General features: G+C 45.5%; 1 protein-coding gene across 3 annotated transcripts in view; it reads left to right on the top strand.

Annotated features, from left to right (window-relative positions):
• Positions 1–27,513, top strand: part of CLIP1 (CAP-Gly domain containing linker protein 1) — a 53,060-nt gene extending 25,547 nt beyond the window's left edge. For 2 of the 3 annotated variants that reach the window (XM_016219030.2, XM_016219032.2), the window contains 16 exons: positions 1,472–1,588; positions 2,434–2,491; positions 3,003–3,086; positions 3,982–4,138; positions 5,313–5,478; positions 5,570–5,785; positions 7,148–9,415; positions 10,541–10,657; positions 11,907–12,013; positions 15,865–15,985; positions 17,704–17,756; positions 22,641–22,758; positions 22,832–22,982; positions 23,528–23,577; positions 25,450–25,574; positions 25,852–27,513. In XM_016219030.2, coding sequence (XP_016074516.2) covers positions 1,472–1,588; positions 2,434–2,491; positions 3,003–3,086; positions 3,982–4,138; positions 5,313–5,478; positions 5,570–5,785; positions 7,148–9,415; positions 10,541–10,657; positions 11,907–12,013; positions 15,865–15,985; positions 17,704–17,756; positions 22,641–22,758; positions 22,832–22,982; positions 23,528–23,577; positions 25,450–25,574; positions 25,852–26,077 — 4,134 coding nt within the window. In that variant the 3' untranslated portion in view covers positions 26,078–27,513. The remainder of the gene's footprint in view (positions 1–1,471; positions 1,589–2,433; positions 2,492–3,002; positions 3,087–3,981; positions 4,139–5,312; positions 5,479–5,569; positions 5,786–7,147; positions 9,416–10,540; positions 10,658–11,906; positions 12,014–15,864; positions 15,986–17,703; positions 17,757–22,640; positions 22,759–22,831; positions 22,983–23,527; positions 23,578–25,449; positions 25,575–25,851) is intronic. The other variant, XM_016219033.2, reaches the window with a different exon arrangement.
• Positions 27,514–27,602: the final 89 nt, after the last annotated feature.

Here is a 27,602-nt window from a genome sequence, read left to right as displayed (position 1 = left end):
CTGTTCTGTGACCTGTTCAAGCTTCTAGACCTCAAGATTCTAGAGGTCTAGAATCTCCTTTTAAAATAGAGAACTCCCCAGATTAATGGTGCTAAGGTAAATGAACGAATTAGATAGAAACTTATAAGATTATCTCCTTCCCCAGCACCATCATTGCCTCGTCTGTGAGGTCGTATATAAAACAGAATGTGAGCTCTGATCTACTTGACTGTCATAAATGAACATGCCACTATGAGTAACGTTCACAGCAGAATTGGGGTCTAGAGCCCAGAGCCCTTTGTAGTGCCTCTTATGTCCCATTGGAGTGTTTTCTGTGCCACAAGGAGAGCACAGTCTAGTTCCTACTTTAGGGAAAATACTGGATGGGGATGCTTTTGGTTGAGGTATAGGAAATTCTATGAAACATTCACCGGCTACATTTCCCATAGCTGTCTAGGCTTGTCAAATGTCGTCTTCGTTTTAAGGCTTATCTGAGGAGCAAATGCTCCTTCCCAGTACTCATGCTGCTAGTTGAGGTGCTGGTACTGATGCCGAAGGTTCTGAGCTACTTGCAGGAGAAGCTGCTCTGTCAGCAAAGAAGGAGGGGCTGTGAGAGTTAAATAGGGAGGAGAGGACAGACAAATGGCAGAAATCGCTAAATAACCTTCATTGAAGATGATAAACTACTTACAGGAAATTTTTCTCAAATCTCACTCGGGTCCAAAATACCGATCAAGCCCGGCCGGGCGTGGCTCAGTGGTTGAGCATCGACCTAGGATCCAGGCGATCAGGGTTCGATTCCCGGTCAGAGCACATGCCCGGGTTGCGGGCTGCAGCCGATCAATGACTCATCATTGATGTTTCTGTATCTCTCTCTCCCTCTCCTTTCCTCTCTCTGAAATCAATAAAGATATATTTAAAAAAACAAACAAACAAAAAAAACAAAATACCGATCAAAAACCAAAAATTAATTAGTGGAGAAAATGTAGCTAATGGTTGGTGTACTTTTTTACATGAAAATTTAATGGAAGCCCATTTCGGATGACTGTGGTCTAGTGCATTTTAAAGTTTCATTTTTATGTTGAAATACTATCGGCACATAAAAAATACAGAGACAGGTAACATGGACCACATATATCCATTGCTTCTATCCCAAGGTTCTTAAAGTCCAGGAAATGAAATTGCTCAATTGACTCGTTCAGAAAGTAAGCGTCCATACTTCTGCTTTAAACCATGCTGATGCTCCAAGTGCAGGTATAGGAAAGCACTCTTATCTTCATATAGCCATTAGACCGTCATATCTAGGGCTGACTGCGAAAAGCCATTGATTTCCTAGAGTTAAAAAAAAAAAAGATTTCTTACCCATGGCTTCTCCCCTTTCAGTTGTGTTTGGTTGTTTGTTTCTCATAAATTTTTTGTCATTTTATTTTTTGTTTCTCATTCTTTTTTGTTTTGTTCATTTGCTCCTGCACCGCGTGACTCTGTGTGGTAGGCCAGTAGCATTACCAAAGAGCTGCAGGGGAAAGAGCTGTCGCTCAGTAAGCTTCAGCAGCACTTGGGTGAAGTCAGTCACGTGAAGGAGGCTTTGGAGAAAGAACTTGAGGTGTTGGTAAGTACCTGCTGTGCCTCTGGATCTCAGCGTTTCTGGCCGTTCGAATTGTTCCTGTTTAAAAACGAAGTCTCCATAGAGAAAAAAGTGTTGCACCTATTTCCTTTCTCTTTCAAAGTATTGATTTAAGTTTCATGTATTGGTAATTGGCTGATAAATACCTTGAGGGGCATCAGATCAAACCCAAACTAGCAGTAAAGGTAGGTATTACAGTCGCCACCCCTCAGTCTCGGAGGATACATTCCAAGACCTCCACTTGCCTGGTGACAGCAAGCCCGCAAGCCATCCTGGACATTGGCACCCCGCTAGCAAGGCAGGGCGCCCCTTCCACAAATTCCCAGAATTTGCATCAGGAGGGTCCTTTTCCTTTCATGCATCCTTGTTCCTTAACCTTGAGTCCTAAGGCTGCTTTTTCTTAGCTTCTCTCAACTGTTTTCCCTTCCACCTTGCCTCCTGCATCGAATACTTGAGCTCAGTCAAGGCCCATAACCATGGGCGGTGCCGGTGACACCCACACACGGTAGGAGAGGAGTGGTGGGCTTGTGGAGGAACTAGATAAGGGAAATATACCACACACGTGCATATATGTAAATAAGTCTGCACACGCACACATGTACGGATGCACGTGCATACTGGTCGTGCACACGCAAACCCCATTCACTTGTGCATAAACACGCACAGTAGGCATACGGTAGTAATTGGTGCTTGTGTGTTTTTAGAATAAATTAGTTTTAGTGAAACAAAGCCAGCCACAAACAGTAGATGGCGTAGTTATAACTGGTTGATACATTTAGTTTCATAATCTGAAATCTTTCTATTCTGAATACCCGATTCTTTTTCTTTAGAAAGAAAAGTTTGCTGGTGCATCAGAGGAGGCGGTCTCTGTCCAGAAAAGCATGCAAGGTATGTGTTTCTAGCATGTGAGCAGATCGCATTAGAGAGTGTCCCATTGTCGCCGCAGAGCTGGCCCCACACAGTACTCGCTGCCCAGAGCCCCACTTCACCGTCCTGGAGGCTCCTGCTGTGCTCAGTAGTACTGGATTCCATGGGCTTCCTGAAGCCTCACAGGCCCAGTAATCTTTTCTTCTCGACTTAGTTTGTTTCATATTAAAATGTAACTATACTTGGAGAACAATATTATTTTACCTAACCTTTAGTCCCTGATAGCGCTATTGAGTGTTAAGTGGAAGGCACCCAGTGCCTGCCTGATCTACAGGTTCAGAGATGTGGAAGAGATGCGTGCTTATTACTTCTTGAGGTTCATTGTACAGTGTTTGGTCGGCAGTGGGGCTTTCTTAGCATTCCCGTGACCTCAGATCTCAAGCATAGGATTTGATTTGATTGTAGGATAGCCAAGCTCTAGGTGGCTTATTAAATATGAAATATATTAAACTTTTAACTTTATCCCAAATAGAAACTGTAAATAAATTACACCAAAAAGAGGAGCAGTTTAATGAGCTGTCTTCTGAATTGGAGAAGTTGAGAGGAAATTTAACAGGTAAGAAGATGGCTCTGGTTACTAAACATTAGATATAGTAGGCTTCCTTGGATTTGAGATCATTGTGTGTTAGACTAACGTATCTCCTATTCATGTTTAACGTCTTCACTCGTTGTGGGGATATGATGGGATAAAATACTTGTTCGAGGCCTGTGACTTTTAGCAAATCCTCTCAGCCCTGTTTTCTACAAGTAAGCTTCCTCCACCACATCGCTCCTCTCCTGCTGCCCTCGAGCCAGCCAGCCGCCTTTCATCTGGCTACTCTAACAGCTGGCCTCCTGCTCTGCCTTCTGCTCTGCCCGTGTCCCCTTTGGCCTGTTCTCAACACAGCAGCCGGAGCGATCCTTCAACACCAAGTCAGCTCCTGTCACTCTTCCACTCAGGACTGCCCATTGGCTCGCACCTCACTCAGAGGAAAAGCTTGGTCCTTACCATCACCAGGCCCTGTGTGCTCTCTGTTTCACCTTGTACTGCTTTTCTCTGTCCTCTCTACTCCGACCATAGTGGCCTCCTTGGTGATCCCTGCATATCAGGCATGTTCCTGCCTCAGGGCCTTTGCGATTGCTTTCCCCTGGCCTGCAGGCCCTTTCTTTCACTTCCTTCAGGTCTTTACTTAAATGTCAGCGTCTCAGAGAGGCCCTATCTCGGAGTTAACCTCCTCAGCTTCTTTCTAGTTCCTTTCTCTGCTTCTTTTTTTTTCTTCGTAGCACTTGTCACTATCATACCATTTATCTTTTTTATTGATCTTTATTGTCTGTCTCCTTTGCTAAATATAATTTTCACAGGGATTGCTATATGAAAATATCCCCAGAGCAAGGCTGGGTGTACAGGATGCAGGCAGTACATTTTTGTTCATTATAACACAACAGTGCTATTTTTTTCTGTATATATTCAGACATGGAGTCAAAATTTAGAGAGAGAGATGAAAAAGAAGAGCAGTTGATAAAGGCAAAAGAAAAACTGGAAAATGACATTGCAGAAATAATGAAAATGTCGGGAGATAATTCTTCTCAGTTGACAAAGATGAATGACGAGTTGCGTCTGAAAGAAAGGTACGTGCGAGCAGGAGTAGGGGCGCCGCTTCAGGCCCCACGGCGGGTCTCGGTGGGCGGGAGCCCGGTCCTCAGCGCTGGGAGGCTTGTTTCCTCTCTCTTCTTTCTCCATTACCTCAGTATATCCTTGAATCTCCTACTTAACCTCTAAGGACTACAATCTTGTAGGCCTTTTGTTGACTTGTTAAGAAAAGGTAGTAGTTTCCCAATGGCAGTAACATCTTTTACAGGCAGTTAAAAATATTTTTAACCTATTTCAGTGTAATGCTAGCTGACGCTTATGAAGGGCGTACTGTGTGCCATGCACTATGCTGACAGCTTTAGAGATGGAGTGTATTTTCTAATTCTCATAATAATCCTGTGAGGTGAGTATACTGCTCTGGTCCTTACGCTGAGGTTGTGTTTGATTATTTCCTCCTATTGATAGCTGCCGTATAAAAGTCAAATATCTTATAAAGCAAACATTTTCAGAGGACATTTTAGGACCATTAGACTTCCGATTCTGAAAGTGTCACTACCTGGCAAAGTTAAGTTTACACCCAGCCACGCACCACACACACTTCAATGTTGGTGGGTGACCGCGACTGGGCCTTGCTTGGCCCACTTTGGTCAGCCCTGCTGTGAGGCGGGTGGCTGTGGCATGGTGTCATGGAGAAGGTCCATTTCTGTAGGTGTTTTATAGGCATAACACCCAGAGGCACCACCAGGTTTCCCTCCTCCAGTCTCCAGGTTGATGTCCCTTGTTTTCTGTACATCTTTCTTCGACCACATGGTTATCTTTAAGCTAGGACTTAAGGTTATTTATTGTCGTGTTTATATCTTTTGTTCTCAAGCATCCCTAGAATGAGTTTTTTATAATCTCGTCTGCTAAAATTTTGAAACTTTGTAAATACTCAATCTTTTTATTTTTCACTCATTTGTCCTTATACATCTGTTAACATAAAATAACAATTACAGTCGTTGTCACTCTAAATAATGTATTTATAACTATGACCATTGTTAAAATTATTCTTCAGGGCAAGTCAAGTTTTTGTTGTTGCTTATGTCAAATGTTATTAATTCCTCGTAATATTTATAGTCATTAATATAGTTATTAATAGTATCTTTTTAGTGGAACTCTAGAATTGAAAGCAGTCTTTTGAAAAATCTGACACTTTGTGTTAAATTGTTCTAGAAACGTAGAAGAATTGCAGCTAAAACTTACCAAGGCCAGTGAAAAAGTGAGCTCTCTGCAGAAAACTATTGGGGAAGTAACACTGAAGGCCGAGCAGAGCCAGCAAGAAGCAGCTGCAAAGCACGAAGAAGAGAAGAAAGACTTGCTGGAGAAACTGCAGGGCCTGGTAAGGGAGCAAATGGGGGCCGTCTGCCCCAGTGACAGGGAGGGCAGCTCAGGTGTGGCCAAGTGACTCGTTCCTTCTTTTGGCCTTGCAGGAGAAGAAGGTGGAGCTGAGCCACAACCAGTGTCAGGATCTGAAAGCCAGGTATGAGGAAGCCAGCTGTAAGACCAAGGCTAAGCATGAGGAGGCCCTGCAGAAGCTGCAGAAGCAGCTGCTGGATGCGGAGGAGAGGCTGACGGCTGCCCAGCATCAGAACAGGGACTTGTTGCAGGAGATGGTGGAGCTGAGAAAACAAGCCGACAAGGCCAGAGTACGTGATGAGAGAATCACTTTGTGTTCATTTGCTTGAGTCCTGTGCAGGCTGCAAGGGCAGGGCGCTTAGCAGGCGGCAGCTAACTGGATAAGCTCAGTTGGCCTTGACAAGCTCAGTCACCTTCCCACTGCATGACCCCGTAGTGACCCACACTTCCTGTGGCTTCAAGTGTTCTGTACCAGCCTCTGTCCTTCTCGGGGGTGGCCATGGCTGCAGGTGTCTCCCCTGAACGCACTGTGTGGTCATCACCCCCTTTGCTGCTTGCTCCCCAGCTGTCGCAGAGTCTGATGTGGCCTGAGCTCTGTCTGCCTGCTTGTAGCAGACTCTTGTGGAAGCCTTTTCCTCTCATCTTGGCCATCTCGCTGCCACCTTGTGCTGGGGTTAGGGGAGACCTGTTGCAGAAAAGCCAGAGGCAGAGGGCAGGTGAAGAGGTCAGCAGGGCATGGAGCCTGGCTGGAGGAACAGCTCCCAGAGGAGAACTTAGAAGAGAGGGCTCTAGATAGCACTTTTCATGTCCCCAGGAGGTCACCGGGGTTTACTGGCAAGGAAGCTGGATGCAGGGACCATGAGGAAGCATCCTCTTATTAAACAGCACAGCTTGATGCAGTGCATTTTGCTTTATGCTATCAGGGTTGTATCTGTGCCCCAGCAGGTGTTTTTAGACTCTGGTAACTTAATGAAGTTCAACCTTTCTACTATTATTTAACCTTTTATAGTTCGTTGGGTTGTATTTTTAAAGATTCTTTTATGCATCCTTTCTACGATAGGAATTTTTGAATAATTAGAATGGCAGGGAAGAATCTTACAGCCTGACGTCAAAATCACGTGGCTATGTTTATCTTCTAGGTAGCTCATCAGGAATAATTTCAAAAGTTCTCTCAAAGATGAAAGGAACCAGTAGCTATCTCAGTACTTTGCAGAGCTAAACCCACTATGTAGTATCCTTTTTTTAAATTTAAAAAAAAAAAAAGTCATTTTTGGTTTCAGAGAGGAAGGGAGAGGGAGAGAGAAAGAGAAACAGCAGTGATAAGAGAGAAACATCATCGATAGGCCGCCTCCTGCACGCCCCCTGCTGGGGATCGAGCCCACAGCCTGCGCATGTGCCCTGACCAGGAATCGAACTGCAATCTCCTGGATTCTAGGTCGATGCTCAACCGCTGAGCCAGACCGGCCAGGCTGTAGTGTCCTTTTAGGGGCTCTGTTCATCGGGATTCATTCCCCCGTTATCCAGCTTCTATGACATTTATTGTAAAAAAAATTTTTAACTTCTATGATTTAGGTTACATTAAGTTATTTGGGCTTGCATTTGTCTGCTTGATTTCATTTTGTTTCCATTCTTTCCACCTTTTGTTCCTGTAGTCGCTAACTTATTTGTTAACATCAGCCAAAAAAGAACTTGAACTAATGTCAGAAGAGCTGAGGGGTCTGAAATCTGAGAAGCAGCTTCTCGCACAGGAGGGCAATGCTCTAAAGTTAGAGAAAGGCTCGCTCTTGTCCAAGCTCGTAGAGGTGGAGGCCAGAATAACATTGCTCCAAGAAGACCAGCAGAAGCTGTGGTCGATAAACGAGGCTCTTAATTTAGAAAAGGAGAGAGTCTTCACCGAAAAGCAAGGTGCTGAAAAACTGTGTCAACAGGAACAGCTCCATAGCGAAGCGTTGGCTGTCGAGAGAGAGAAGTTGCTTAAAGAAATCAATAATGCACAGGAAGAACTCTTGAAGATAAACATAGACAATGATTCTCTGCAAGCATCCAAAGCAGCCTTGCAGGCTCTCGTGGAAGAACTCCAGCTCAACAGAGACACTCTGCTTGCCGAGTGCGAGAAGAGTCGAGACGAAAAGGAGCGCCTGGAGAACCACATCAAGAAGCTTATCACAGAGAACCTTGCCTTGGCTAAAGATAAAGACGAGATTATTCAGAGGCTTCAGAGCTCTTATGAGGAGCTCGCCAAAGATCAGAAAACCTTGGTGCAGGAGATCAAAGATCTCACAACAGAGAAAAAGTTAGCGTCAGAGAAACAGTCAGGCCTTGAAAACACGTGCGTAGCCCTGAAGGCAGAAAGGGACGCACTCCTGCAGAACAGCAGGGACCTGCAGGTGGAGAAGAGCACTCTGCTCCAAGACCAGGACAAGCTGAACATCAGCCTGGCAGCCGCGCTCCAGGTCAAAAAGCTGCTCAGCGCTGAAGCCAGTGGGCTCCGCACGCAGCTGGACGACACCAGCAAAGCTCTGAGACAGGCTGAGCTGGAGGCGGTGCAGCTCCAGGCCACCAACACCAGCCTCACAAAGCTCCTAGAGGAAATTAAGACCAGCCGGGAGATCACGGACTCCGAGTGCATCCAGCTCCTGCATGAGAAGGAAATCGTGGCCTCGTCCGAGAGGAGGCTCCTGGCCGAAAAGGAAGAGCTCCTGCGTGAAAACAGGCTCGTCACCGAGAAGCTCAACAAACGCTCGGAGGAGGCTGCCCACGTTGAGGTGAGCCTAAACGAGAGGATCGCTTACCTGGTTTCCGAGAAGGAGGTGGTTTGTCAGAAAATGTCCAAGATCAAAAAGCAGCTTGACAGTCTCCTGCGAGAAAAGTCAGTGCTGGAAATGCAGAACGGAGATTTGCTTGCAGAAAGAGAAAACTCCATCAACACCATCGGAGAGCTTAAGAGGAAGTACGACCAGGAGTCTGCAAACAGAAGGGTCGTCGTGCAGGAGAAGATGAAACTCCTCGGGAATCTCGATGCTCTGAAGAGAGAGCTTCAAGAGAGGAAAAAGGAGAACCAAGAACTGGCAGCCACCAAGTGTGAGCTCTCGCTGATGCTCAAAGAGGCTCAGAATGCCAAAAAGCATCTAGAAAAAGAGCATACCAGTGTACGGCAAGCCAAGGAGAGCTTGAATGCAGAACTGGAGACGTGCTGCTCTGAGAAGGACATGTTGCTGAGGGACGGGCTGAACCTGCAGGAGGAGTGTCAGAAGCTCAGCGAGGAGGTGCAGGCAGCGCAGCGGTCCCTCACTCTGGAGAAGGAAGCCAGGGCCAAGGAGGCCGAGTCCTCCTCGTATGAGAGCAGCAAGCTCTACGGGAGGGTGGCGCTCCTGGAGCAGGAGCTGGGAGAGCTCAGGGCGCATACTGAGGAGCTCCAGGCTGAAAATTTCATGCTAATCCAAGAGAAGAGCAAATCAGAGCAAAAAGTGGCGGAGATACTTAAGGAAAAGGAGCTCCTGGCTGCAGAAACGGCGCGGCTCGCCGCCAACATAGAGGCGCTGAAGAGCGACTTCGCTTCCTTGTCCAAGTCCAAGTTAGAGCTGCAGGAGCTGCACAGCTGCCTCAGCAAGATCCTGGACGACCTCCGGCTGAAGCACGAGGTGACCCTGGCCGATCGGGCCAAGGCGCTGCAGGACAATGAGAGCCTGCTGGCGGAGAAGAGGGAGGCAGTGCAGGAGAGGGATGAGCTCCTGGAGGAGAAGGGGAAGCTGGCCGAGAGCCACTTCGTCCTGCAGAAGGAGGTCAGCCAGTTGGCCAAGACCAACAGCCACCTTTCCGCCAATCTCCTGGAGTCTCAGAACGAAAACCGTATTTTGAGGAAAGACAAGAGCAAGCTCACTCTTAAAATTAGGGAGCTCGAGACTCTTCACTCATTCACGGTAAAGTGGGAGGTCCCAGCACTGAGCGCCCGGACTCACTGCACTAGCTCGCTAGTGGCCAAGGGCATCTGTCCATTTCCATACCAGGAAACCACCCCATTCGCTCAGCCACTTGTGTGTCTCCAGCTGTTTGTTGCCACCCGAAAGGGCAGATGCTGACTACATGCCTAACTGCAGTAGCCTCTCTCCCTCAGACAAGTTGTCCGCTGTGAATAACAAAGGTGTACGTTTTAATTTGGGGGCTCTCCATGGAAAGGCCCACTGTGGTTCTTACGGGTGCCCGGACACTAGTAAAGCGGGCACATGTGAGATGTACAGTGTCTTCCATTTGGCTTCTTACTGTTTCATTGTGTCTGCCCATTTGGAGTCGGAAGATGCTGGCGGAGCCTCCACGGCTGGTGTCGGGGAAGGCGTAACGCAGAATTCCCATTCGCTTTATTGGACCACTTGAAATTGCCAGCAACTTCCTAAAAAAGATTTTCAGTCATTTTAATGATTATTTTTAATAGATTGCCAGCCAAGGGTTTATTCCCATATTTCCATTATCTTTTTTATTCACAGCCATATTGATACTCATCATCCACAGCTTCTCATAGACTTCTCCATTCAGTGCTTCTCCTCAGACACTTGCCCCTTACATTGTAATTGCCCAAATAATTTTTATTTCTATTTGAAAGATTCCCCACCTAAATTCTGAGTGATTTCAAAAGGCCCCCAAGTAGAAATAGCAAGAATAGTATTTTAACCTTGAACAGGAAATATGATTAAGAGAAAAACTCAGCGGTATAAGGATGCTACTCTGTATTATCACTGAACATTTCTCTCAAGCATAAGCCGGGATGGTGAGCATAACGTGGAGCTGGCATTGGGAGGTGCAGGTCCAGAGGGGTCTGAAATTATGCACGTTGCATATGACAATTGGCTTGTTGAAAACTGGCCCGGGAAGGCTGTGTTCTACCTGAAAGCAAAGCCCTTTTCACACCTCGGTCTGTGTGTGCTGACGTCAGGCTGGCCCGTCCTCCCGGTGTGGTTCCTAAGCCACAGACACTGGCGTGCCCGTGCAGCACAGCCAGAGTGGGGGCGGTGAGGGCGTCCCCATCCCTTACAGTGCCTTCTTGTGTTTAGGCTGCTCAGACAGCAGAAGATGCTGTGCAGATCATGGAGCAGATGACCAAAGAGAAGACCGAAACCCTGGCCTCCTTGGAGAACACCAAGCAAACCAATGAAAAACTGCAGACCGAAGTAATCATGTTTAAATGGCTTTTTATACAAAGGACAGTGTGTCGACTTCCTAGGATGTTTGATCACTAACTCAGGATTGTTTATTTTTTGAAGTGTGGCCTCATACAGGTGTGATCTACATTAGTGGAGTCGAATGTACACCAGAACCAGGATAATATTAAAGTGCATTGCTTCACTGCCACCTAGTCGGATCCTTTTCAAAGTGAGGGGAAGCCCCAGTAGCATGGCTTTCTATGGTAGTTGTTTGGTGATAGAACTAATGAGAGGAGGTACTGATTACATGCTCTAGATTTTGTATCTTTTATCTTAGATCACAAATACTTTTTTTTCCCAACTCTCTCCCAACTTTGAGCCACTAAATTTCATTCCTCAGCTCTGAGTTTGACGTAGGCCTTTTCTTGGCCTAATTCAGTACTGGTTCCCAATCGTGTCATTTCAAATTACTCACTCCTGGGTCTTGGACAAGTTTGTGACTTTGAGATGATTTTGATCCTGTCCAAAAGTAGCATTCTCATTCTTATACCCTTTTCTGATTTCCTTCTTCCACCTTCCCAAATCAGACCAGCCCTTTCTATCTCTGGTCACATTCCCACTCCTCCTTGTCACGTGTCTGGACTCCCGCCAGGGGCCAGGCAGACCCTAAGCTGGCTGCGTCCCCTTTGGGCAGGTGACGGGGCTGAGGGTGGGTGAGGGTCTTTCAGTCCCACGCGGTGGCTTTTTCCTTTTCAGGCTGAAGTTCAGGTGGATAACTACATTTCCCCCATCTACAAATGATTTTGAGTCCTTTTTTAAGTGAGGACTATGTCCATTTGGTGCTCAGGTTGAAAAAGTCACATCCTAAATCGCTAATCTATGGGGAAGGAAAGGAGTTTGTTTTCATTACGAAGCATAACCCTTACTTTCGTCATGCCTCTGCAGTTTCTTTTTTAAAGACGGTCATACTTGAATAGCAAGTTCAATGATACGTATCGGTGATTGTACACAAAGTGAAAGGAGACTGGTTTTCACTTATGAAGCAGTTTAGTGTGATGTTTCGGCCAGGTGTACGGGAGTGTCCAGCTAAGTGTCAGGAGGTTCACAGTGGGTAACAGACTGGTCATTTGTAATCTCTTCACCCAGGTGCCTTTTTTTAAAAAGTGACTAATTTCACTGTATTTTTAATGCACATTTTCATGAATAATTTGTCATTGTTCAGTCACATCATTATAAAATGAGTAATTTCACTGAGCTTTTTCTCTTGGTCTCTAAGTTGGACACACTTAAAGAAAACAACTTGAAAAACGTGGAGGAGCTGAACAAGTCCAAGGAACGCCTGACCGTCGAGAACCAGAAAATGGAAGAATTCAGAAGAGAAATGTAAGTTTCCCTCCTGTGAGAGGCTGTATCGCAGTTACTGAGAATCACAAAAGAGAAAACCTTGCTCACTATTTAAAAAAATACTTGACAAGTACACGAAGTAAAAATAGTCACCCCCTACCCCCCAGGTGCTATCGCGCCTGAGAAGTCGCTCCTGTAACACTGTTATAAGTCAGAACTACAGGTGCGGTGAAGGTCAGAATGCAGTGTGTGCGAGCTGGTGATCAGGACCTTTGGGTTCAAATGTGACTATGTAAAGCCTTGTGAAAATACAAGTGGAATCAGAGTTTTGTAGAGTAGTGTGATCACACAATAGCCAGTCTTAACGTTTCTCAACATCGGGCCCTTTAATAATAAATCCCTCAAAACCTTTTCTATAGGGGAAAAAACCCCAGCAGTGCTGAGATTATCAGTCTTGACTTTTAAGAGTAATCACATCTCCTGGCCTGGAAATGAAATGAGCAGGATTTTGCAAGCATTTTTCTAATCAAGATTTACCCATCAGACTGTTGCCCAAACTGAGGCAGACAGATCGTCCATGTTTCCTTGGTCAACGCCACATTTCAAGTTCGGTTCTTATAATTATGCAGGTAGCTGTTTAGCTGGCATTTAAAAAATATATATGTCTTTATTGATTTGAGAGAGAGAGAGAGGAAGAGAGAAACATCAATGGGCTGCCTCCTGCATGCCCCCTACTGGGGATTGAGCTCGAAACCCAGACATTCGCCCTGACCAGGAATAGGCCCAGCGACCTTTTGGTGCCTGCCAAAGCCCAGTAACACAGGTAGTGGTCACCGTGGTGGGGAAATGAATTCAGGGCCAGTACAGCTCTGGATTCCAGTTCCCCACCCCCCATGACACCCATAGTTCTGCTAACCTGGAGCATTCGAGCACTGAGTTTACTTCAGTTCATTTGTGTCACACAGGCAGCTGGTGAGGGAGGATATGAGCAGCAGGAGAAGATTCCCTAACCAGCCTCCCCCTGCCATGATCCCACCTCCGAGCTCTCTGGGCCACACTAGGTAATGGAGGGGCAGGGCCAGAGTGGGCCTCCCAAGAGAGCTCGGGAGTTAGACAATATCCCTCTTTCCTGCTGGGAGACTTCAGAGCCCCTTGCCGTGTCATTCCATTCATACAGTGTTGACGTGTTCAACGTCCTTGCTAAGTTTTTTCTCCTGTTACCTGCCCCACCAGTGGGGGTGGTTTCACCTCTCGTAAGAGAAGTTGTTTTTGTGCCCCCTCCCTTGAAAGCTCAGCCTCGTGCCAGGGGAAGCAGAGGACCAGGAGCAGAAGACAGGCCCCCCGACCCCTCTAACTTTAGCCTGTCTTCCTCCCTGAAGCTGTGCTCCCCAGATCTCTGACTCCTGAGGGCAGTGGGCCAGGCGAGGGGCCAGACCACAGGGCGGACAGAACCTAGGCTGCTTTTTTTGAATCCTCACCCGAGGATATATTTTCATTGATCTTTTTAGAGAGAGAGGAAGGCGGGGGCAGAGAGAAGCATTGATTGGTTGCCCCCGTACAGTGCCCTGACCAGGAATTGAACTGGCCACCTTTTGGTGCACAAGATGACACTCAGCCAACTGAACCACACCGACCAGGCTGCTTTGGTCCTTAACTTTTTTCTGGCCCACCAGCCTCGAGGGAACCACGTCTTCTGCCAGTCACTTGCCCAGTATTCTTAGCAGGAGGGAGGGGCAGCAGGGGACACCCTAGTGACATGTCCGGAGCTGGTGGAGGGAGGTATGAGGAGTGGGTGGAGATAGCCCCTACCCTCAGAGACTCATTGTTCCCTGCCCTAGATTTGGCCACCTTTCAAGGGCCATCTAATATGTGTCCTATGTAACGGGAACAGTGCTTCTATAAAATCAAAATAAAAAGCAGTCATTTGACTGCTCCTTAGTCCCTCAGGGCTGAAAGCTAGAGATGAGCAGGTGTTTGTTCTATGGTTCGGCCTGTGTATGGGGCTCTTCGTGTCCTCTAGAGCTTGTCTGGTATTTCCCTCACCCAACAGGACTGTGGGTCCTCAAGGACAAGGGACACCAGTATAGACACAGGAGGTCTACTGGGAACTATAGAGCATTGCCCTTGGCACTGGCCGCCCTGCACCTAGACCCTGTGTTCCTTTTCCTCTGTGCTGCTTGCTAGACTGGTTTTAGGAAAACTCTTCCTTGGGTTAGCCAGCTCCTACTTTCAGATGGAAAGAGAGAATGCAGTAGTGTCTCTCTGCCGTATAATATTGAACCTTAGGGACAATGACACGAGCAATCTAATGTTTTTTCTTTATTCACCTGGCAAGGTGCTAAATGAGACAATGTACGTAAAAGCGTTTTTGTAGATTTTAAAGCATCGAACCAATACTTAGGGCATTTTGATATTCCTCAGATTCCTTGTTTTAATTTCCTGGCTGTGGGTCCCTAATAGACACCAAGGACTTAAACTTTAAAAAATAAAAATCTTTCATAGAGAAAAGGCAGGACCACAAACGTGACTCACAGGCCACACAAGCGCTGAGACCAAACATCCCCTGAGGAAGGCAGTGACCACCTGGGAAGAAAAGGTTTGGCTCATGATGACGTCATCCTAAGTAAAACCTTCCATTTTGTCAAGAACTGATAGGTTTTAGAGGATGAACTTTAGCTGCCCTGTGTGGGTGTTACTTCGATCCGTAGTTAAAATCAAGCCTCCCAGGTTTTGAATGACTAATTCCCTCCATCTCAGTTTTTCTTCACTTGTTAAACAAACATCTCCGTAAAACACTACATTTAATGTGCTAAGAGAATCGTTTTGTGGATTAAGTTCCCCAAATCTTCGTGCGGTCACCCCCGTGTGGATGTTATAGATGAATGGAGAGCTAAAGATCTAGAAAACTGAGATGCCACTGCAGCCTGTTAGACAGTTGAAGTTAAAAATAGATGTGCTCATGCGTCAGCAGATGGATTCGTATCCAGGTGACTGGACTCAGAATCCAGCCACGTAGCACAGCTCACCCAATGAGGGTAGCCAGCTCAGACTTAGGATTCACAATTGCATCAAAACCCGAGATGGCACAAAACTAAAATCTAGTCATTGAATAAAATATTTGGAATGTCCATGTATAGAGAATAACAATTTGGGAAGTATATTTTGGATTAATTTTAGTCTTCAAGGATGCTGAGTAAATAGACTTAGCCTGCTCATATTTTATATGCTGATACTGATGAGATAGGTTAGGAGACTGCTTTTTTATTTACTTCTTTTAATTATAAATTAGCATTATGGAAAGAATAGAGTCCAAATAAAACACCTATTATGTAACTAGAAAACTGAATTTCCTTGGGGATTACACCTCTAGTTGGCCAAAAAATGCACTGAGATTCATGCCAGCACTTGATTCTGACAGATACGGACAAATGAGACCATTAGATTTTGATTTCTGCCAGAAAAAAAAACAGATTACAGACTTATGCAGTTAGAACAGAGCACCTTGGCAGCAGAGCAAATCCTTTGTCAACATCGGTAGGCTTTAGTATTATTTTCTAATGGATATAGTCCTACCGACCATTTCACTTGTCACTTATTTCATGGTAACATTGCATTTTGTGGGGGGCGTGTATAGAAGTAAGGTCAGTGTGGGTGGCGAGAGGCTGGATGCAGAGTTTATTAGGTTTTTAGAAAATGTAATTGTGGGCGGCAGTCCTCCTGAGGTCAGAGCCCCGCAGCCCCGCGTGGGGATAACACTGCCTCCTGGTGTGCAGATCCCATCAGGCACGTGACCCAGATATATTTTCCTCGGTGCTGTGAAGCTGGTCGGCTCCCACAGTTTCCGTGCCTGTCTTGTTTCTATGGTAACCCCGCGCCCACTGTCCTTGCAGAGAAGCCCTGAAGCAGGCAGCCGCTCAGAAGTCCCAGCAGCTTTCGGCGCTGAAGGAGGAGAACGTGAAACTTGCCGAGGAGCTGGGGAGGAGCAGGGACAAAGTCACGAGCCACCAGAAGGTCAGTGGGCCTCGGCCGGGGTGCTCCCGGCTCTGCCACACCTGTGTCTCCCGCTGCACGGGGCTCTGCTCCAAGGGGTTGGGTCATTCCGCCTGGGATTTCATGTTGCCTGTGTTCTGTGCTCCATGTTCCAAGTGTGCTGCTTAGGGGAGAAGTGAGCTGCCATGTCCTTAAGAAAAACAAACAGCACTGGGAACTTGCAAGCAAGAAGAAATTAAGATCTTTCTTAGCTGACCTTATAGCGATGCATTTTAATGGACAGGGACAATGTCTTCTTCCTACTGCCGCTTGGATTTTAAAATGATTTTTCTCTAAGGTCTTTTTTTTTTCCTTTCATCAAATTGGTTTTAAGGAAACAGATTCCAAGAATATGGTTTTGGTGTGAGGGTTGGCAGCTGTTTCTAAATAGAACTCTGCTTTACTTTAAATAAAAAATGTAAGAGACATTTCCTAATGGAACTGTGTATCCATGTGTACCCGTGTGTGTTGGCGTGCGGGATGTGTTACACCTGGAATGAATGCCAGCCACAGCCCATGTGCTCCTGCACTTAAATCCCAAAGGTTCCTGGCAAGTTCATTAAACACTGAAACCAAACTAAGTTTAAAGAATGCCACGTTCTGCCCTTTATTCTTCACCCACTGAATCAGGTGCTAGGTAACCGATTAGTCCCATCTCACGTCAGAGCAGACGCCCAAAGGGATGTCATGGAGAGAGCGTCACTGTGTAGAAGCTTTGATCTGTACGTCAAGGGGAAATTTTCCCCCAGCATCCTTTGCAAACATCTATTCTCACGGGTAGAGTAGTTTGGGATAAGCGTAGAGCATCCCTGGACATGGCACCATCTGTGGCAGAAGCACTTTCTGGAGAGTTGATCTCAGACTTTAACATCCTCACTGTAACTTTCCACACATTTTTTACTTCATGAAAGAGATACCACGTCTCTAGCCTCCGGGAGTATGGTGATGCTGCTGGCGGTGGTCTCTCCCCTCCGCTGGGTCCTGCTGTGTGACAGGCACACATAGGTGACAGCTGCCACCTCTCTCATCTGTAAAAGGGGAAAGGACCACAGAGGTGAGGTGACTTGTGCAGCCTCCTGCAGCTGAGTGTCAGGAGCCCTCTGTCTTCTGGTTTGGGCCAGGAAAGGACCAGAGCTAAGTAGGGTGGCTGCCCTCTCCTGTGATAGGATGTGAGAAGCCAGAGCTCGTGAAGAGTACAGGCCCTTTCTCCAGAGGAGGTTTTCTTCCCTGGCACAGACAGAGCATCCAAAACATTGGCTAGCTCTGAGCTCATTGTGTCCGTGAGATCTGGCAAGGGAAGGGCCTCGGCCCAGTGCCGCGTCTGTTCCCATATCCCTTCATCTCATTTTGTTGAGTTTGTCTGGTGGAGAGAACACCCAGAGGAACACCCAGAGGTCACCCTCTCGTCGCATGTCGTGACCTTCCCTGGACCCTTGATTCATCTCTGTTTCTGTCACCCAGACCCGGAGAGGATTCGGGGGGGGGGGGGGCGCAGTGCCATGTGCCTGGGAAGTTTCTCAGGGCCCTGCTCAGCCCTCCAGGTGGTCCTCTTTCACATGTTGGGGTCTCAGCTTCCTTTTGAACAGCTTCTGTGACTAAACATTTGAAAGTCAGGGATGTTGAAAGGTGTAGGACATGAGAAGTAGGCCTCTCCTCGGGCTCATTAGCAACTGAGCTTTTGTGTGTGTGATTTTTTCCAGGTGGAAGAAGAGAGATCTGCGCTCAATAATCAGCTGTTAGAAATGAAAAAGAGGTAGGTCGTCTTTTTCTGTGTATCTCTGGCACGTGTGTGCGTGCACGCGTTTAACCAGGAAAACGTGAGAACTTGATGTGTACGGAGACTTGTAGAAAGCGTACGACCTTCTCGTTCAGAAACTTGCACCGTGGTAGTTCCGCACTCGTAACTGACACATGATGAAGCCTCCCTCCCGGGAGTCGCAGCATTCGTTACTAACGCCAAGAACAGCTGAACTTCTAAGCCGCTTTCAGTGGCGTTTGTTCGGAAGTGTTCTAAAGTCGGCCTGTCTCACCACACTGCTGTTCCCCCCTAGTTTCAGTAACTAAACTTGCTGTCGTTTTACAGAGAGTAATTGATCTGCGTAGAAACACTGATTCCCGTTCCATAAAAATTTTCATTTTTCAGTAATAACAGGCAACACAATTATAAGTGTTTATGTTCTGAAAAAGAGCTTTGTTATTTTTTCATGATAATCAAACAGTATTCAAATGGAAGCCTCCCGATCCTTTTGAGTAAGAATACATGGGCCTGTAGAAATAACCATTGGGAAACTCGCTTATATATCCTGACAGTCTGCTCTTTTAAAATGTGCCGTTTTTGTGTAATTAAAAATAATAATGAAATAGAATAGGAAAACAAGAATTCTCACACTTGCAAAGTGTTCTCTTCTTACTTGTCAGGGCTGAGGGGCTCCCTTCCCCTCCCCGGGCCACTGGCACATGCGTTTTAGTCACACTGCAGTGCCCCTCCTGCCCGCTCGGCCGCTGCTGAGGAATTGAGGGCTGTGCTCAGCCTACTAGATAGTTGAGTTCCATGAACTACATTCTGTAGGACGTTAGGCCTTGGTCCAGGGCTGCCTCTCTTCCTCCTTTCCTTCTGTAATTAAGAAACACTGAGATTCATAATCCTTTAAAGTTTCACACCAGAATGTGTGTGTGTTGGTACCGCCATGCTCCTGGTCCCGCTGGGTGTTCTCCAGGGAACCGTGCGTGAGCCATGGTGACTGGGCTGCCCCGACCTAATGCACAGCCCTGCCCGCATGGGCCTTGGATGCTTATTTTTACATTAATAAGACTTTATTTCTTTCAAAAGAACCTCATGTCCAGAGTTACCCAGGACATGTGAAAAAGTTCATAGAGCTATTTCTGTGACATCCTGGCCAGGGGACGTATAAAAATGAGCTGATGTAAGCGCTGGCATGTCCCCTTGCATTTACATGGCACTTCAGAATTCACAAGTCTATCTAATCTCAAAACAACCCAGTGAAGTATAGAATGAGGCGTGCATTTAAAAAGGGTGGAGCGAAAGCCTGAAGTCAGGCAGCTTGGCCAAGAATTCAGGTGCAGGCATAAGACCTAGGTCCTTGGATTTTTATGCTGGTTCTTGTCTCACTATACATTTATTTATTATCCCTTTTTAAAAGAAAGATGCTATGCTTCTTCAGCCCTTAGCACATGACTAAATGTTTCACATACCTTTCAAAATGTGATTGGGCGTGTGACTTTTTTCACGGCTTCAAAAGGTGGGACAAATTTGAGTGCCAGCCAATCCCTGTCTTCATATCTCACCATCTCTGCTCCCCTTTTAGGTTCTGGATATGTTTAGGAGAATGCCTCTTAAAAATCACTCATTATCAGTAAATGCAGATGAAGTGGAGAGGTGTGTCCCTCTGGCCGCTAAAGCCCACAGCAGGTGGGGGAGCTCATTTGGCTTCCCTCCCCACCCTCTGGGCTTTTTGATGTCAGAGAAGGGACTTCAGAGCCAGAATCATAGATGTGGACTTTTGGGACTTTTGGGGTCAGAATCAATTCTGCTAGTGTAAATGCCAGATGGCTGTGAGGACCGAGAACTGGTTGATGGTTCTGTCTACAAACTCTGCAGAGGTCCTGTGCTGCTCACTGTGGGTGGCTGACTGTCTGACTGTCTCCGAGCTCTCGCTGCTTACCGATGCTCATTTCACCCCTCTCTTTTCCCTTCCTACTCTTGCTTCCTTTGCTATATCTGTGTGTCTTTCATGGTAAGACTAAAGAAAGTCTATCCACGTTATAATAAATAAATTTCATATATTTTTAGTAAACCAAATTGTTGTATATATTTTTTGGCTGCCTTTGTCCCTTTGTTGTCTTGCTTTTGTTTTGTAAATATTCTCAGCAGCACACACACACACACACACACACACACACACACACTCACACACTCCCGTTATCTTTTTTTGTACCTATATACATCAAAGAGCTGCAGTGCAAACTTAGTTCTCCTGACTGACTTGCATTTCTCTTCATATTTGTAATATTTGGTTCTTGTTATCTCGCATTTTAAAGCTTGCCCAGTTACACTTTAAGGTATTCGCTTGATTACTAGAATTTGTTTCTTGTGTAAGTGGTAAGGAAAGAATCTGGCTAGTGCGTTCCCTTGGGGAAAAGATTTCCGGCCCCTCTGGCCCTGTTTTCATATTATGTTTATCTCCCCTTTTTGATATTTTGAGTCAGCCAGTATGATTTGTGACTCAGAGGTCAGTGACATTGGCATAAATGGCTTAACTCAGCCCCTCTTGGTTTGCACAGTAGGATTTGGGTTTAGAAATAGCCTAAGCAGCCAGCAGAGAGGATCTTTCCCAAAGATGAGCTGCCAACATCTGTTTTTCCTGTCATTTGTCCCTTCCTCAACCACTCAGCTGTTGATAACTTGCACAGGAAAGGTTCTGCCTGCCCTCTTAGAAAGCAGCCTTGCTCAGAAGCTGTGTGTATGTGATGAGCAGATAAAGACGCTGTACCTTCTTCCTCCTGCCAGCTGGTGGTCCCCAAGACCAGGAATCTGTGACATCTTGGCTAACTGGAGTCTTGATGATGGAAGAACCTAAATCTATTCAGTGAACCCCAAATCCTGGTATTTTCCAGTAGAAACACTTAAAATAACATTCAGATTTGAGTTGGATTTCTAACAAGTGGAGCTCTTGGAACAGGTTTTACAATAGAGTAAACTACCGAGTAAGTTCACTAGAGACTTAAGGAGCCCAGGCTTTATTGAATCTTCGGATAACATCCAATATTTATTTTCCAGGTGGAAGAAGTGTCCGTTTATTCTGTCTGTTAAAATCATTCTGTTTTAACCCAAACAAGATCTTATTTCTTAGCAAGGTGTTAGTAATTTAGCATCACCAATGCCCGCCCCCTTTTCATTGTACAAATAACACTTGGGTGTTGAGTTCAAGAAGTTTCTGTAAGTCTCAAATTCTTTTCTTACTACTTACCACTCCAGAGTGTAAGCGTAAGCCACACAGTGAGATAAATACAACACTTACATTTTTATCTTTGCGTAGAATTCACCATAAGTCATGAGAATTCTGTAATTCGTGTGCCGGATATCTTGGGTCTCACTAACCAGACACGTACATTCTGCCATTTCTAACCTGGGCCTCAGTTTCCGATCCTTCTAGTCGCCTCTGAAACAGACCAAACCTGACACGTTCCACACTCATCCAATTACTGCCAGTGGAACGGGGAGTTATGAGTTCTCGCTTGTGATCAGCTCTGTTGATGAAGAGTCTCGGTTGTATGGCCTGAGGGCTAGCTAGGAAAATTCTCTCCCGTTTTGTTTTTTCCAAAATATTTTTGTGATACAACGTCTTTTTCCCCTTGTTTCACACTGCATGTAATTTTTAAAAATTACTTATTATTTTAAAGTTATAGATTCACAGAAGAGTTGCAAAGGTTGTTCAGAGTGTACCCACGTGCCCTTCCCCTAGGGCCCCCTTAATGTGAATGTTGTGCATTCCCTGATACATTGATCAGAACTTAGGAGGGGACACTGCTGCACACTCTCAGCTGGACCAGGTGTTACTCAGGTTGCCCCAGTTTTCCCACTGACATCATTTTTCTGCTCCAGGGCCCAGTATAGGCGGCCACACTGCATTCAGGGTCACTGCTCCCTAGTCTCCTCCAGTCTGACTCTCAGTCCTCACTCTGGTGACTTGACCATAACACTCTCGAATGCACGTAATTTCTCAACAGAAACTTAAAACGCACACAAACACAGAGCAGCCAGCCCTTTGGGGTTGTATCTAGTGTCTTGGCCCCCGCCCCCGTCTTCCCTTCATCTTTCCCCTTCTTTCCCACTCCTTTGCCTCCAAGATAAGTGTTTCCCTCTCATCAAAGGCCTGGTCCCCTCCCTCTGCTGATGACCAAACACTGAGTCAGGCTGAGAACATAACCCCAGTGCTCAGCCCCCCTCCCTCCAGACGCCCCCATGCATTCATTCTGTCCCTGGAACTCCATTTTAACATTTCTGCTCTGGCCTTTATGTAGTTACCTTTCATTCCTGTGAGCAATGTAGTGTCCTCTTCAGATTCCATGGATGAAAAGTAGTCTGAACAGTAGTGCTATTTGCTCCTGTTTCGGCCCATAAGATCTCAAAAACACATTCTTGGAACTTGCTGAAAGTTACTGAAATTAGTGAGAACCAATCGATACTTCCAGCATAAAACTGCTCTGCATGACATCGTATAACCGCTTTGCATGTGTGTATTTTAATCGTTGTTATTGCTTGGTAATAGTTTATTCAAGAAGTAACGGGATTCAGCTGGGATTCGATATTTAGAAGAATTCTTTGGGGGTGCAACAGTCTTGTTTTTTTTTTAACAATTGTACGTCTTCCAAAGTTATTAACTTGTTTCTTTAAATTCAAACGGATGCAATGATGTGCAGGTTGTGGCATGTCTGCCTAGTAAACTTTTCCTCCCCGGCGGTAAGTAAAGCGGAAGCACAGTAGCCTCCGCCCTATAACGCTTCCCTGGGAGACACGCTCCTTAACTGACGTTGATCGCGTGCTTGTTCTAGGACAGTCGTGCGCAGATCACTCTTTCGGCTGATTTCTGGGATTTTTAACTCTTTGGTCTTTTAGAGAATCCAAGTTAATAAAAGACACCGATGAGGAAAAAGCTTCCCTGCAGAAGTCCATCAGCATTACGAGTGCCCTACTCACGGGCAAGGATGCAGAGCTGGAGAAGCTGAGGGGCGAGGTAGGTACCGGCCCGCGCGAGCCCTCCCGCCGCCCGCGCAGGCCCGCGCCTAAGCCACACCGCCGTGTTGCAGGTCGCCGTGCTGCGGGGAGAGAACGCTTCTGCCAAGTCCTTGCATTCGGTTGTTCAGTCTCTCGAGTCTGATAAGGTGAAGCTCGAGCTCAAGGTAAAGAACTTGGAGCTTCAGCTCAAAGAAAACAGGAGGCAGCTCAGCAACTCCTCAGGTAAAATGATGACCGCGTGCGTGGCGCCTCTTGCTGACCCCACTGCTCCCCTCACAGGAGCTGTATCCAGTCGGGATGCACCGCCCCCCCTGACGTACCCCTCCGTCCTTGGCTGTGCCACCATTTAATCAGATGAGGGCTGATCATGACCCAGGTCCGATGCGAAGGGGCGCCTGGTATCTGTCCCACTTCCGGACCTGCCCCTGGGTTCGAGTGCTGGCAGAAACATAAGCTGGCAGATGCCAGCTGCCATCGCTGTAGAGCTGTGGGTTCTGGAGGTGTACAGTGAGGAGAACAGATGGTCCCTCACTTGCTAAATTCAGATGGACACGGGGGCCATTCTCACCTGGCAGTGAGCCAGCCCGAGAGAGGACCCCCGGAGGGGTCGGGCCAGCGGCACAGGTCCCTTAGGGGTCCAGCGATGGGACAGGAGCTTACGAGTGCGTTCTTAGGCGCATCTGCCAACTTCACAGGGAATGGGTTTTCGTTGCAATAACGGGAAAAAGGTGATGATTTTTTTAAAACGCTCCGCTTTCCCCCACAAGGCAATACTGACGCTCGGGCAGAAGATGACGAGAGAGTCCAGGAGAGTCAGGTAGGGTCTTTGTTTTGCGATGCCTACTTGCTATTGTAAAAAATCATTTAATCTCTTGAACAGTGTGATACGTTCATGTGGTCTAAGGATTAAGCAGTATTAAAAATATATACAGTAGAACATCTTCCTCCAATCCCTTCTCTTCTGGTCAGTTCCCAGCCCTCCAAACAGGCAATCACTGTGGTTAGTGTCTTTTAAAAAAATCTTTTCAGGGATTTTGAAAAACGTAAATATAAGCCAAGACTACTAGTCTTTTCCCTTTTTATGTACATGGTGCCATATTATATAAACTGACCGGCACTTACCTCTTTCATCGCTGTATAGTGTTCCATTAAATGGATGCACCTTAATGGAATTCATTCTCTATCGGTTGATGTAACATTTGGGATGTTTCTGATCTAGGTTCTGTAAACAACGCTGACTCAAATTTTGCAGATATACTAGTATTCCTTCGGTATAAATTCCTAGAACTAGAATTGTTCTGTCAAAAGGTTCCTTGCTTATCTCTGCCTTAAAAAGATGGGGTTCTTGAAAACTGTTTCCTAAAGCCAAAATTAACAAGATAGCTTTTAGCTTTAGAAATGCAGTTATATGGAGACAAAGTTTCTCTATCTGGAGATATAGTGGCATATAGGCACAAGCATCCCTTGTCAATTTTAATAATATATTTTTGGGTATATTTATCGTGTTCAAAAATCACAGGTGCAAAAGCCATCTTTGATTTGTAAATAAAAGAAAAGCTCAGGGGGTTTGAAAGGCATGGAAGGATTCAGCCAAGTACTAACTTACCCAGTTAGCATTATCTGCTTAGTGTGTCCATGTGATAAATGTCCACTTGATTAACAGTGTTTTTCTTTCTCCGCTTCCCTTTCTGCTTCCGCTTGCCTCATCTGCCACTGCCAACGCTTTTCTTCCGATCAGCAAATGGTTTGTTTTGTGTTTCCTAATTTGCGAGCGTGTGCACGCGCGTTTTCTCACTATGCTTCCATCCGTGTTGTGCATCCCTCCTCTTCCGAAACAAAGCTCTTAACACGATGAAGGCTTAGAAAGTGCAGGTTAAGAAGTGAGCATAGATCAGTGGGCCCACCTTCAGTGTTGGCAGGGATGTTCTGCAGGGAACCACAGAGCTCCCAATTGCTTCGTTTCGTAACATGCCCTGGCAGAGAAAAAGGCCAGCTACCTCTTTAAAAATGGAAATGTCTGTGTGTGTATACACTTGTACACATTTTTTTTAGTATAGTCAAGTGGGATTTTTTCCCCAGCTATTTAGAGAAATGAGACCTTTTTATTATTTGTAGAAGAGGGAATGAACTTTTTGTTTTTAAATGAAAGTGCCCTTGGTTTGAAAGCAAATGTTAGGACAAGAGTGTTTTTCCCTGCTGGTCATCTCGTCCCACTGCCCAGTGAATCTTGGCACAGTTGCTTTTCCCAGTTGTGGCACCTGAGCGCCGCCCTGTACCTGAGCGTGTGCCACTGTCTCCTCAGTGGAAATGGAGCTTGAGCCTACTCTTTCAGACTCCTCCATTTTTCTCTGAGGACTCAGTCGCCATCCCACCATGATCCGTCAGTGAGCATGGTGGGAGGAGAATTTCCCTGAACTTTTCAAATCTCCAGATATAAGTCATGGATTGGTTCTACAGTGTAATAAAACAACTCCATGGTTATGCTTCTTGTAAAATGTTGTATGTGTACGTCTTTGTGTACACATCAAACATAAGTTCGGTGTCAGCCACTATTGGCCCCTCTAACATCCAGCACCCCCCGCATCAATAGCATGAGTCTGCGGCCGTGACTTCTTGATATTCACTCCACTGGACACGTTTCAGACGTTTTACACATCTGTTGTGTTGTTTTTTCCCCTGAACAAATTAGATTGATTTCCTAAATTCAGTGATTGTGGACCTTCAAAGGAAGAACCAAGACCTCAAGATGAAGGTAGAGATGATGTCAGAAGCAGCCCTTAATGGGAATGGTGACGACCTGAATAACTATGACAGGTATTTCATATGAAGCAGCACTGCTTAGAACCTAAATAAACTGTGGTTTTAAAGCTAGGTTCCCCAGTGGGTTGGAGAAACCGTTTCTCTGGGTCTGATTGGCCATAAGTCCATTTTCATCAATCTGGCAAGACAGTGATACACACTACAGAGGGTTCGACGTGGACATTTAGAGTGGGGATTGTGGTAGTTACACTTGAGGCTCAACTCTTGCTTGCTTTCTGTCCTTTACAAGTGGTAGGGGTGCGTTTCTGACCATGCACATTAATATTCGCAGTGATGACCAGGAGAAACAGTCCAAGAAGAAGCCTCGCCTCTTCTGTGACATATGCGACTGCTTTGATCTCCACGACACAGAGGACTGTCCTACCCAGGCACAGATGTCCGAGGACCCGCCCCACTCCACGCACCACGGCAGCCGGAGCGAGGAGCGCCCCTACTGTGAAATCTGCGAGATGTTTGGGCACTGGGCAACCAACTGCAATGATGACGAGACCTTCTGATGAAGCCTTGCGTGCGAACTGGGCTTTCTCAGACGCACTAGCATCTGGGCAACTGAACACCAGCATTATGTGTGCAGACTTCAGGAGAACTCATGTTATTTTTGACCCCGTCAACAAATCTAAGAAAATATTTTGATCTTCAACAAATCACCCTTTTAGTTTCCCCATATAAGTTAGACTAATAAATACTCAGGAGGTGAGTTTTCACCTCTGATTTTTGTCTTCTTGATTTTCAAGTTTCAACAAGACATTGCATCAGAGGCTGTTACGTTTATTGCCTCGAGGGAAACCTCTGAGAACAATCCCTACCCTTCCAATACCTTATTTAAGTAACTTTAAATTATGCCGTTACTTCTCATATTTGCACTAAAATCTTCCCAGGCTGCGTTTGTATAGTTAGATATTTTGGTTAAGCTTTGACACTGGAATGAGTTGAAAAAAATGTGCCATTTTGCATTTTCATCTGTTCATTTAAAGTGTTTTATTTTTAGTCAAAGAAATACCTGAGCTCTTCGCGCACTACCTGCTGTCAGTAGTGCCTTCACTTCAGGCTTAGTAACACTTAGGTGTGATTATAAAATCATGAAACAGATAAAGGGAGGGGCACACCCCCAGACTGTTGCGGGACATTTTATAATCGATATGCTGCACCCATTTACTCTACTGTGGGGTTTTGTTTGTTGGTTTTGCATAATTTCAGCTTCTATATATTATATGTATATATTTTTTTAAAAATCTCTATTTTGGGAAAAAAACATACACATTGTGTCTTTCTTTTCAGATTTTCACCTTTATGAAACAGAAAACACTTAGAATGTTCATCAGGACATAATGGGCTAGGCCAGAAATAGCAGTACACAGCTTTGGGACTGACTTATTTTTTCTCTTTTGTTTTCATTTTGTTCCTTTATCAGATATAAATATAATTTTCTCCCCTTCTCCAGCAGATACCCCAGCAGTCAATTAACTAGATAAATAAGCCACTATACAACACCTACATTAACCCATCTACGGTCTTTACAGGTTGTTTATTCTCTGTTTTTAGATGAATGTATGATGAGAAATTCAACATTAATAATTTTGGATTTTCTTATCACAAAAAATTAAATGAAGGACCTCAGCCACCAGAAGTTTATCAACCAGTTTTAATCTATTTATCTTGATTTGAATGTCTTCTCGAAGATGTAAAAAGTAATAAATGTCTCTTCCATGCTATGTGTATAGTAAGAACTTCTATAATTGTACATATGCCTTTGATGTATTTCCCCCTCAAGATTATTAACTGTGTTTGGCAAGTGAAAAGTCTGTAATCAGTTGAAATTTCTGGTTATAAACATAATAAGAAGTGTTTCACAAACAGTATGTAAAGCAGTATTAAAATTTGAGCAAACAGATGTTCTATACCTACTTTAATAAATGGTTATTCTTTTTGTCCAGTGGTAGTAACGAATATTATTCTCAGGTTCATTTGTCATAATGGGTTTTCTTCAAACGAGCAAGTGCTATAGATGCAAATAGCAATTTC

Source organism: Miniopterus natalensis, chromosome 20 (genome assembly GCF_054644295.1).
Source record: "Miniopterus natalensis isolate mMinNat1 chromosome 20, mMinNat1.hap1, whole genome shotgun sequence".
NCBI classification, from domain to species: Eukaryota; Metazoa; Chordata; class Mammalia; order Chiroptera; family Miniopteridae; genus Miniopterus; species Miniopterus natalensis.
This window is presented reverse-complemented; position numbering and strand designations above follow the sequence as displayed.